The following is a 13,052-nucleotide window of genomic DNA, read 5'->3' as shown; positions in this document are numbered from 1 at the left end:
CATCTTCTCTCTCTCTGTATGCCCCCCTCTGTTCTCCATCTTCTCTCTCTCTCTGTATGCCCCCCTCAGTTCTCCATCTTCTCTCTCTCTGTCTGCCCCCCTCTGTTCTCCCTCTTCTCTCTCTCTCTCTCTCCCCCTCCCTCTGTTCTCTATCTTCTCTCTCTCTGTCTCCCCCTCTGTTCTCCATCTTCTCTCTCTCTGTATGCCCCCTCTGTTCTCCATCTTCTCTCTCTCTGTCTCCCCCTCTGTTCTCCCTCTTCTCTCTCTCTGTGTGCCCCTCCTCTGTTCTCCCTCTTCTCTCTCTCTCTGTCTGCCCCCCTGTTCTCCTCTCTCTCTGTCTGCCCCCCCTCTGTTCTCCCTCTATCTCCTTGCGTGCCTCCCCCTCTGTTCTCCCTCTATCTCTTGGTGTGGCCCCCCTCTGTTCTCCCTCTAACTCTCTATGTGCCCCCCCTGTTCCCTCTCTCTGTGTGCCTCCCCTTTGTTCTCCCACGTATCTCTCTGTGTCTGTCCCCCCCCTCTGTTCTCCCTCTTCCCGCTCTCTGTGTGCCCTCCCCTCTGTTCTCCCTCTTCTCTCTATCTGTCTCTGTGTGCCACTCTCCTCCTCTGTTCTCCCTCTTCTCTCTCTCTGTCTCTCCCCCCTCTGTTCCCCCTCTTCTCTCTCTCTGTGTGCCCCCTCTGTTCTCCCTCTTCTCTCTCTCTGTCTCTCCCCCATCTGTTCTCCCTCTTCTCTCTCTCTGCCCCCCCTCTGTTCTCCCTCTTCTCTCTCTCTGTGGCCCCCTCTGCTCTCCCTCTTATCTCTCTCTGCCCCCTCTGTTCTCCCTCTTCTCTCTCTCTGTGGCCCCCTCTGTTCTCCCTCCTCTCTCTCTCTCTCGCTCGATCTGTGTGCCCCCCCTCTGTTCCCCTCTTCCCTCTATCTCTCTCTGTGTGGCTCTCTCTCTCTCTCTCTCTCTCTCTGTGTCTCTCTCCGCTCTTCTCTCCCAACACCCTCTCTCCCTAATCATAACCCTCTCACATATATTCTCTCTCTCCTTTTCTCCATCTACCACTCACACACACTTTCTCTCCAACACACACACACACACACACACACACACACACACACACACACACACACACACACACACACACACACACACACACACACACACACTCACCACTAACACACACACACTCACCACTAACACACACACACACACTTGCTTTCTTTCTCTCTCTCACACTCACACACTCTTTCTTTCCCCAGAGGTGTCTGTGTCGTCAGTACTGTGTCTGTCGTCAGTGAGAGAGTTACCAGTCCAGGTGAGGGAGCTGTATGGTCAGGGCTTTGTCCTGGTGGCCGTCCATCCCTTCGTCCACCCCTGTGGCCCCAGACCCGCACGCGTCCAACGCCAGCTACACAGAGCTGTCCTCATCAGAGAGACACACAGGTACAGAAAACACACACACACACACACACACACACCCTTCACTCACTCACACACACACACACACACACACACACACACACACACACACACACACACACACACAGTCTCTCTCATACACACACACACACACATTCAGTACCAGTCAAAAGTTTGGACACACCTACTCATTCAATGGTTTTTCTTTATTTTTACTATTTTCTACATTGTAGAATAATAGTGAAGACAACAAAACTATGAAATAACACATATGGAATCATGTAGTAACCAAAAAAGTGTTAAACAAATCAAAATATATTTTATATTTGAGATTCTTCAAAGTAGCCACCCTTTGCCTTGATGACTGCTTTGCACACTCTTGGCATTCTCTCAACCAGCTTCATGATGTAGTCACCTGGAATGCATTTCAATTAACAGATGTGCCTTGTTAAAAGTAAATTTGTGTAATTTCTGTCCTGAATGCGTTTGAGCCAATCAGTTGTGTCAAGGTAGTGGTGGTATACAGACCTACTTTGGTAACAGACCAAGTCCATATTATGGCAAGAACAGTTCAAATAAGCAAAGAGAAACGACAGTCCATCATTACTTTAAGAAATGAAGGTCAGTCAATCAGGAACATTTCAAGTTTCTTCAAGTGCAGTTGCAAAAACTACCAAGCACTATGATGAACTTGGCTCCCATGAGGACCACCACAGGAAAGGAAGACCCAGAGTTACCTCTGCTGCAGAGGATAAGTTCATTAGAGTTATCAGCCTCAGAAATTGCACCCCAAATAAATGCTAACAGACACATCTCAACATGAACTGTTCAGAGGAGACTGTGAAAGCGTCCCACCTGGCCAAAAGCCAGAGCTCCAAATTCAAATAAATTACAATAAAAATCAAACTTTCATTAAATCAGACATGCAAGATAGCAAATTAAAACTACACTTGTTGTATTTATTTCAAAAAGGCTTTTCGGTGAAAGCAAACAATGCTATTATCTGAGGATAGCACCTCCGTAAACAAAGAGAGAAAAGCATATTTCAACCCTGCAGGCGCAACACAAAACACAGAAATAAAAATATAAATCATGCCTTACCTTTGACAAGCTTCTTCTGTTGGCACTCCAATATGTCACATAAACATCACAAATGGTCCTTTTTGTTCGATTAATTCTGTCTATATATGTCCAAAATGTCCATTTATTTGGCGCGTTTGATCCAGAAAAACACCGCTTCCAACTTGCGCAACGTCACTACAAAATATCTCAAAAGTTACCTGTAAACTTTGCCAAAACATTTCAAACTACTTTTGTAATACAACTTTAGGTATTGTTTAATGCAAATTATTGATCAAATTGAAGACGGGATGATCTGTGTTCAATACAGGAGGAAAACAAACTGTAGCTCAAATCAAAATCAAATCAAATTTTATTTGTCACATACACATGGTTAGCAGATGTTAATGCGAGTGTAACGAAATGCTTGTGCTTCCAGTTCCGACAATGCAGTAATAACCAACAAGTAATCTAACTAACAATTCCAAAACTAATTTCTTATACACAGTGTAAGGGAATAAAGAATATGTACATAAAGATATGAATGAGTGATGGTGCAGAGCAGCATAGGCAAGATACAGTAGATGGTATCGAGTACAGTATATACATATGAGATGAGTATGTAAACAAAGTGGCATATTTAAAGTGGCTAGTGATACATGTATTACATAAGGATGCAGTAGATGATAGAGTACAGTATATACGTATACATATGAGATGAATAATGTAGGGTATGTAAACATTATATTAGGTAGCATTGTTTAAAGTGGCTAGTGATATATTTTACATCCTTTCCCATCAATTCCCATTATTAAAGTGGCTGGAGTTGAGTCAGTGTGTTGGCAGCAGCCGCTCAATGTTAGTGGTTGCTGTTTAACAGTCTGATGGCCTTGAGATAGAAGCTGTTTTTCAGTCTCTCGGTCCCAGCTTTGATGGACCTGTACTGACCTCGCCTTCTGGATGATAGCGGGGTGAACAGGCAGTGGCTCGGGTGGGTGTTGTCCTTGATGATCTTTATGGCCTTCCTGTAACATCGGGTGGTGTCGGTGTCCTGGAGGGCAGGTAGTTTGCCCGCGGTGATACGTTGTGCAGACCTCACTACCCTCTGGAGAGCCTTACGGTTGTGGGCGGAGCAGTTGCCGTACCAGGCGGTGATACAGCCCGCTAGGATGTTCTAGATTGTGCATCTGTAGAAGTTTTTGAGTGCTATTGGTGACAAGCCAAATTTCTTCAGCCTCCTGAGGTTGAAGAGGCGCTGCTGCGCCTTCTCCACGATGCTGTCTGTGTGAGTGGACCAATTCAGTTTGTCTGTGATGTGTATGCCGAGGAACTTAAAACTTACTACCCTCTCCACTACTGTTCCATCGATGTGGATAGGGGGGTGTTCCCTCTGCTGTTTCCTGAAGTCCACAATCATCTCCTTAGTTTTGTTGACGTTGAGTGTGAGGTTATTTTCCCGACACCACACTCCGAGGGCCCTCACCTCCTCCCTGTAGGCCGTCTCGTTGTTGTTGGTAATCAAGCCTACCACTGTTGTGTCGTCCGCAAACTTTATTATTGAGCTGGAGGCGTGCGTTGCCGCGCAGTCGTGGGTGAACAGGGAGTACAGGAGAGGGCTCAGAACGCACCCTTGTGGGGCCCCAGTGTTGAGGATCAGCGGGGTGGAGATGTTGTTGCCTACCCTCACCACCTGGGGGCGGCCCGTCAGGAAGTCCAGTACCCAGTTGCACAGGGCAGGGTCGAGACCCAGGGTCTCGAGCTTGATGACGAGCTTGGAGGGTACTATGGTGTTAAATGCCGAGCTGTAGTCGATGAACAGCATTCTCACATAGGTATTCCTCTTGTCCAGATGGGTTAGGGCAGTGTGCAGTGTGGTTGAGATTGCGTCGACTGTGGACCTATTTGGGCGGTAAGCAAATTGGATTGAGTCTAGGGTGTCATGTAGGGTGGAGGTGATATGGTCCTTGACTAGTCTCTCAAAGCACTTCATGATGACGGAAGTGAGTGCTACGGGGTGGTAGTCGTTTAGCTCAGTTACCTTAGCTTTCTTGGGAACAGGAACAATGGTGGCCCTCTTGAAGCATGTGGGAACAGCAGACTGGTATAGGGATTGATTGAATATGTCCGTAAACACACCAGCCAGCTGGTCTGCGCATGCTCTGAGGGCGCGGCTGGGGATGCCGTCTGGGCCTGCAGCCTTGCGAGGGTTAACACGTTTAAATGTTTTACTCACCTCGGCTGCAGTGAAGGAGAGACCGCATGTTTCCGTTGCAGGCCGTGTCAGTGGCACTGTATTGTCCTCAAAGCGGGCAAAAAAGTTATTTAGTCTGCCTGGGAGCAAGACATCCTGGTCCGTGACTGAGCTGGATTTCTTCTTATAGTCCGTGATTGACTGTAGACCCTGCCACATACCTCTTGTGTCTGAGCCGTTGAATTGAGATTCTACTTTGTCTCTATACTGACGCTTAGCTTGTTTGATAGCCTTACGGAGGGAATAGCTGCACTGTTTGTATTCGGTCATATTACCAGTCATCTTGCCCTGATTAAAAGCAGTGTTTCGCGCTTTCAGTTTCACACGAATGCTGCCATCAATCCAGTTTTCTGGTTAGGGAATGTTTTAATCGTTGCTATGGGAACGACATCTTCAACGCACGTTCTAATGAACTCGCACACCGAATCAGCGTATTCGTCAATGTTGTTGCCTGACGCAATACGAAACATGTCCCAGTCCACGTGATGGAAGCAGTCTTGGAGTGTGGAATCAGCTTGGTCGGACCAGCGTTGGACAGACCTCAGCGTGGGAGCTTCCTGTTTCAGTTTCTGTCTGTAGGCAGGGATCAGCAAAATGGAGTCGTGGTCAGCTTTTCCGAAAGGGGGGCGGGGCAGGGCCTTATATGCGTCGCGGAAGTTAGAATAACAGTGATCCAAGGTTTTGCCAGCCCTGGTGGCGCAATCGATATGCTGATACATTTTAGGGAGTCTTGTTTTCAGATTAGCCTTGTTAAAATCCCCAGCTACAATGAATGCAGCCTCAGGATGTATGGATTCCAGTTTGCAAAGAGTCAAATAAAGTTCGTTCAGAGCCATCGATGTGTCTGCTTGGGGGGGAATATATATGATTATAATCGAAGAGAATTCTCTTGGTAGATAATGCGGTCTACATTTGATTGTGAGGAATTCTAAATCAGGTGAACAGAAGGATTTGAGTTCCTGTATGTTTCTGTGATCACACCACGTCTCGTTAGCCATAAGGCATACGCCCCCGCCCCTCTTCTTACCAGAAAGGTGTTTGTTTCTGTCGGCGCGATGCGTGGAGAAACCCGCTGGCTGCACCGCCACCGAGAGCGTCTCTCCAGTGAGCCATGTTTCCGTGGAGCAAAGAACGTTACAGTCTCTGATGTCCCTCTGGAATGCTACCCTTGCTCGGATTTCATCAACCTTGTTGTCAAGAGACTGGACATTGGCGAGAAGAATGCTAGGAAGTGGGGCACGATGTGCCCGTCTACGTAGTCTGACCAGAAGACCGCCTCGTTTCCCTCTTTTACGAAGTCGTTTTTTTGGGTCGCCGGCTGGGATCCATTCCGTTGTCCTGGTTGAAAGGCAGAACACAGGATCCGCTTCACGAAAGTCATATTCTTGGTCGTACTGATGGTGAGTTGACGCTGATCTTATATTCAGTAGTTCTTCTCGACTGTATGTAATGAAACCTAAGATGACCTGGGGTACTAATGTAAGAAATAACATGTAAAAAAAACAAAAAAACGCATAGTTTCCTAGGAACGCGAAGCGAGGCGGCCATCTCTATCTAACAGTACACTTCAAGTGACCCTCGTTCAAGATGGCCGTACTTCTTCATTACACAAAGGAATAACCTCAACTAATTTCTAAAGACTGTTGACATCCAGTGGAAGCGATAGAAACTGCAAGAAGGTCCCTTAGAAATCTGGATTCCCAATGAAATCTCATTGAAAAGAAAGTGAGCTCAAAAAAAAAACTGAATTTTTTGTCCTCTGGGTTTCGCCTGCTAAATAAGTTATGTTATACTCACAGACATGATTCAAACAGTTTTAGAAACCTCAGAGTGTTTTCTATCCAAATGTTCTATCTAATACTAATAATATGCTTATCTTATCTTCTGGGGGTGAGTAGCAGGCAGTTGAATTTGGGCATGCATTTCATCCGGACGTGAAAATACTGCCCCCTGTCACCAAGAAGTTAACCAGCATGGCTACCACAGCATTCTGCAGCAATACGCCGTCCCATTTGGTTTGCGCTTAGTGGGACTATAATTTATTTTAACAGGACAATGACCCAAACACACCCCCAGGCTGTGTAAGGGCTATTTGACAAAGAAGGAGAGTGATGGAGTGCTGCATCAGATGACCTGGCCTCCACAATCACCTGACCTCAACCCAATTAAGGTGGTTTGGGATGAGTTGGACCACAGAGTGAAGGAAAAGCAGCCAACAAGTGCTCAGCATATGTGGGGACTCCTTCAAGACTGTTGGAAAAGCATTCCAGGTGAAGCTAGTTGAGAGAATGTGAGGCTGTCATCAAGGCAAAGGGTGGCTACTATAAAATATATTTTGATTTGTTTAACACTCTTGTTACTACATGATTCCATATGTGTTTTCTCATAGTTTTGATGTCTTCACTATTATTCTACAATGTAGAAAATAAGTAAGAAAAACCCTTGAAAGAGAAGGTATGTCCAAACTTTTGACTGGTACTGTACATACATACATACATACATACATACATACATACACACACACACACACACACACACACACACACACACACACACACACACACACACACATACACACACACACACATACACACATACACACATACACACATACACACATACATACATTGATTGATTGGGGCGGCAGGGTAGCCTAGTGGTTAGAGCGTTGGACTAGTAACTGGAAGGTTGCAAGTTCAAACCCCCGAGCTGACAAAGTACAAATCTGTCATTCTGCCCCTGAACAGGCAGTTAACCCACTGTTCCTAGGCTGTCATTGAAAATAAGAATTTGTTCTTAACTGACTTGCCTAGTTAAATAAAGGTAAAATAAACATACATACATACATACAGTGGGGAGAACAAGGATTTGGTACACTGCCGATTTTGCAGGTTTTCCTACTTACAAAGCATGTAGAGGTCTGTCATTTTTATCATAGGTACACTTCAACTGTGAGAGACGGAATCTAAAACAAAAATCCAGAAAATCACGTTGTATGATTTTTAAGTAATTAATTTGCACTTTATTGCATGACATAAGTATTTGATACATCATAAAAGCAGAACTTAATATTTGGTACAGAAACCTTTGTTTGCAATTACAGAGATCATACGTTTCCTGTAGTTCTTGACCAGGTTTGCACACACTGCAGCAGGGATTTTGGCCCACTCCTCCATACAGACCGTCTCCAGATTTTGTAGGAAAACCTGCAAAATCGGCAGTGCATCAAATACTTGTTCTCCCCACTGTACACACACATACATACACACACACACACACACACACACACACACACACACACACACACACACACACACACACACACACACACACACACACACACACACTCACTCTGATTTCCCTCATTCAATAACTGCTACACAGAACATAGAGACACATAGTTAGCTAAGACCTTTCTCACCAGCAGGAGCCTCATCGGAATTCTTTTCTCACCCACAGAATCTGTGAAATGGAAGCAGAATCCTATTCTCTTCCTGGGATTTTCGGGAGAGATCTATTCTCAACCGTGGAATTCTTGAAGCATATGTGTAGAATGGGAAATGTATACAGCATATTTTTCTTTCATACTCCCACACACATATGCTTACACATCCTAACATACCCCCCCCATTTTTCTTGATCACTTGCTCACACACACACACACATACAGAGTTGGGTGCTTGGCTGCTCCTTTGATGCCCCTCCTGCCAAGTGGCACCTGTCACCGTGGAGACGGCTGATTGTATCATCAGCACCCACCGGAGGGGAACAATGTGCAAAGAGAGGGGAACCATGAGGCCTCCCCTCCTCTCCATCTCGCTCTCCTCTCCATCTCGCTCTCCTCTCCATCTTGCTCTCCTCTTCATCTCTCCTCTCCAGCTCTCTCCATCTTGCTCTCCATCTTGCTCTCCATCTTGCTCTCCATCTCGCTCTCCATCTCACTCTCCTCTCTTCATCTCGCCCTCCTTTCTTCATCTTGCTCTCCTCTCTATCTCTCCTCTCCATCTGTCCTCTCCATCTGTCCTCTCCATCTGTCCTCTCCATCTGTCCTCTCCATCTCTCACCTCTCTATCTCTCTCCATCTGTCCTCTCCATCTGTCCTCGCCATCTCTCTCTCCATCTCTCTCATCTCCATCTCTCTCATCTCCATCTCTCTTCTCTCCATCGCTCTCCTTTCCATCTCACTCATCTCCATCTCTCTTCTCTCCATCTCTCTCCTCTCCATCGCTCTACTCTCCATCTGTCCTCTCCATCTCTCTCCTCTCTATCTCTCTCCATCTGTCCTCTCCATCTGTCCTCGCCATCTCCCTCTCCATCTCTCTCATCTCCATCTCTCTTCTCTCCATCGCTCTCCTTTCCATCTCACTCATCTCCATCTCTCTTCTCTCCATCGCTCTCCTCTCCATCGTTCTCCTCTCCATCTCTCTCTCCATCTATCCTCTCCATCTCTCTCCTATCCATCTCTCTCCTCTCCATCTCTCTCCTCTCCATCTCTCTCCTCTCCATCTCTCTCCTCTCCATCTCTCTCCTCTCCATTTCTCTCCTCTCCATCTCTCTCCTCTCCATCTCTCTCCTCTCCATCTCTCTCCTCTCCATCTCTCTCCTTTCCATCTCTCTCTCTCCATCTCTCTCTCTCTCATCTCTCCTCCCTCTCCATCTCTCCTCTCCATCTCTCCTCTCCATCGCTCCTCTCCATCGCTCTCCTCTCCATCTGTCCTCTCCATCTGTCCTTTCCAGCTGTCCTCTCCATCTCTCTCCTCTCCATCTCTCCATCTATCCATCTCTCTCCTCTCCATCTCTCTCCTCTCCATCTCTCTCTCTCCATCTCTCTCTCTCTCATCTCTCCTCCCTCTCCATCTGTCCTCTCCATCTCTCCTCTCCATCGCTCCTCTCCATCGCTCCTCTCCATCGCTCTCCTTTCCATCTCACTCATCTCCATCTCTCTTCTCTCCATCGCTCTCCTCTCCATCGTTCTCCTCTCCATCTCTCTCTCTCCATCTATCCTCTCCATCTCTCTCCTCTCCATCTCTCTCCTCTCCATCTCTCTCCTCTCCATTTCTCTCCTCTCCATCTCTCTCCTCTCCATCTCTCTCCTCTCCATCTCTCTCCTCTCCATCTCTCTCCTCTCCATCTCTCTCCTCTCCATTTCTCTCCTCTCCATCTCTCTCCTCTCCATCTCTCTCCTCTCCATCTCTCTCCTCTCCATCTCTCTCCTCTCCATCTCTCTCCTTTCCATCTCTCTCTCTCCATCTCTCTCTCTCTCATCTCTCCTCCCTCTCCATCTCTCCTCTCCATCTCTCCTCTCCATCGCTCCTCTCCATCGCTCCTCTCCATCGCTCTCCTCTCCATCTGTCCTCTCCATCTGTCCTTTCCAGCTGTCCTCTCTATCTGTCCTCTCCATCTCTCTCCTCTCCATCTCTCCATCTATCCATCTCTCTCCTCTCCATCTCTCTCCTCTCCATCGCTCTCTCCATCTCTCTCCTCTCCATCTCTCCTCTCCATCTCTCTCCTCTCCATCTCTCTCCTTTCCATCTCTCTCTCTCCATCTCTCTCTCTCTCATCTCTCCTCCCTCTCCATCTGTCCTCTCCATCTCTCCTCTCCATCGCTCCTCTCCATCGCTCCTCTCCATCGCTCTCCTCTCCATCTGTCCTCTCCATCTGTCCTTTCCATCTGTCCTCTCTATCTGTCCTCTCCATCTCTCTCCTTTCCATCTCTCCATCTATCCATCTCTCTCCTTTCCATCTCTCCATCTATCCATCTCTCTCCTCTCCATCTCTCTCCTCTCCATCTCTCTTTATATCTGTCCTCTTCATCTGTACTCTCCATCTGTCCTCTCCACCTGTCTTCTTTCCATCTCTCTCTCCTCTCCATCTATCCATCTCTCTCTATCTCTCTCCATCTCTCTCATCTCCATCTCTCTCCTCTCCATCGCTCTCATCTCCATCTCTCTTCTCTCCATCTCTCTCCTCTCCATCTCTCTCATCTCCATCTCTCTTCTCTCCATCTCCTCTCCATCTCTCTCCTCTCCATCTCTCTTCTCTCCATCTCTCTCTCCATCTCTCTCATCTCCATCTCTCTCCTCTCCATCGCTCTCATCTCCATCTCTTCTCTCCATCTCCTCTCCATCTCTCTTCTCTCATCTCCTCTCCATCTCTCTCCTCTCCATCTGTCCTCTCCATCTGTCCTCTCTATCTGTCCTCTCCATCTCTCTCCTCTCCATCTCTCTCCTCTCCATCTCTCCGTCTATCCATCTCTCTCTCCATCTCTCTCCTCTCCATCTCTCTCTCCATCTCTCCTCTTCATCTGTCCTCTTCATCTGTCCTCTCCATCTGTCCTCTCCACCTGTCTCCTTTCCATCTCTCTCTCCTCTCCATCTATCCATCTCTCTCTCCATCTCTCTCATCTCCATCTCTCTCCTCTCCATCGCTCTCATCTCCATCTCTCTTCTCTCCATCTCCTCTCCATCTCTCTCCTCTCCATCTCTCTTCTCTCCATCTCCTCTCCATCTCTCTCCTCTCCATCTCTCTCCTCTCCATCGCTCTCCTCTCCATCTCTCTCCCCTCCATCTCCTCTCCATTTCTCTCCTCTCTATCTTTCTCTCCTCTCCATTTATCTCTCCTCTCCATCTCTCTCTCATCTCTCTCCTTCCTCTCCATCTCTCCTCTCCATCTCTCTCCTCTCCATCTCTCTCTCCTCTCCATCTCTCTCTCCTCTCCATCTCTCTCCTCTCCATATATCCTCTTATCGCTCCTTGTCTCTCCATTAACATCATTCCCCTTTCGTTCTTGCTCCTCCTCTTCCATCCCTCTCTCCTCCTATTCCATCCCACTCTCCTCCTCTCCTTTCCTCCTTTTCTCCTATCACCCAGGAGGCTGTCATCAGAAACCTTAGAGTGACTGTGGTTTTCTGTTTCAAAACTGTCTAAACATGTTATAGATGCTGTCTGAACATGTTATAGATGCTGTCTGAACATGTTATAGACACTGTCTGAAGTTGCTATAGATGTGTTATAGACGCTGTCTGAACATGCTATAGATGTTGTCTGAACATGTTATAGATGCTGTCTGAACATGTTATAGGTGTTATAGATGCTGTCTGAACATGTTATAGGTATTATAGATGCTGTCTGAACATGCTATAGATGTGTTATAGACGCTGTCTGAAGAGGCTATTGATGTGTTATAGATGCTGTCTGAAGATGTTATAGACACTGTCTGAAGATGTTATAGATGTGTTATAGATGCTGTCTGAACATGTTATAGATGCTGTCTGAAGATGCTATAGATGTGTTATAGATGCTGTCTGAAGATGCTATAGATGTGTTATAGATGCTGTCTGAAGAGGCTATTGATGTGTTATAGACGCTGTCTGAAGATGCTATAGATGTGTTATAGATGCTGTCTGAACATGCTATAGACGCTGTCTGAAGATGCTATAGATGTGTTATAGATGCTGTCTGAAGATGCTATAGATGTGTTATAGACGCTGTCTGAACATGCTATAGACGCTGTCTGAAGATGCTATAGATGTGTTATAGATGCTGTCTGAAGAGGCTATAGATGTGTTATAGATGCTGTCTGAACATGTTATAGACGCTGTCTGAAGAGGCTATTGATGTGTTATAGACACTGTCTGAAGATGTTATAGATGTGTTATAGATGCTGTCTGAACATGCTATAGACGCTGTCTGAAGATGCTATAGATGTGTTATAGATGCTGTCTGAACATGCTATAGATGCTGTCTGAAGAGGCTATTGATGTGTTATAGACGCTGTCTGAAGAGGCTATTGATGTGTTATAGACACTGTCTGAAGATGCTATAGATGTGTTATAGACACTGTCTGAAGATGTTATAGACACTGTCTGAAGATGTTATAGATGTGTTATAGACGCTGTCTGAAGATGCTATAGATGTGTTATAGATGCTGTCTGAACATGTTATAGATGTGTTATAGATGCTGTCTGAACATGCTATAGACGCTGTCTGAAGATGTTATAGATGCTGTCTGATCATGTTATAGATGATGTCTGAAGATGATATTGATGTGTTATAGATGCTGTCTGAAGATGTTATAGACACTGTCTGAAGATGTTATAGATGTGTTATAGATGCTGTCTGAACATGCTATAGACGCTGTCTGAAGATGTTATAGATGCTGTCTGATCATGTTATAGACACTGTCTGAAGATGTTATAGATGTGTTATAGATGCTGTCTGAAGATGTTATAGATGCTGTCTGAAGATGTTATAGACACTGTCTGAAGATGTTATAGATGTGTTATAGATGCTGTCTGAACATGTTATAGATGCTGTCTGAACATGTTATAGACGCTGTCT

At 46.2% G+C, this 13,052-nt stretch overlaps 1 protein-coding gene across 1 annotated transcript in view; it reads left to right on the top strand.

Annotated features, from left to right (window-relative positions):
* The window catches only part of LOC135549039 (raftlin-like), a 67,270-nt gene that overhangs the window by 29,267 nt on the left and 24,951 nt on the right, over window positions 1-13,052 (top strand). The window contains exon 3 of the mRNA XM_064979108.1: window positions 1,244-1,427. Coding sequence (XP_064835180.1) covers window positions 1,244-1,427 — 184 coding nt within the window. The remainder of the gene's footprint in view (window positions 1-1,243; window positions 1,428-13,052) is intronic.

This window comes from Oncorhynchus masou, chromosome 12, assembly GCF_036934945.1.
Source record: "Oncorhynchus masou masou isolate Uvic2021 chromosome 12, UVic_Omas_1.1, whole genome shotgun sequence".
NCBI classification, from domain to species: Eukaryota; Metazoa; Chordata; class Actinopteri; order Salmoniformes; family Salmonidae; genus Oncorhynchus; species Oncorhynchus masou.
This window is presented reverse-complemented; position numbering and strand designations above follow the sequence as displayed.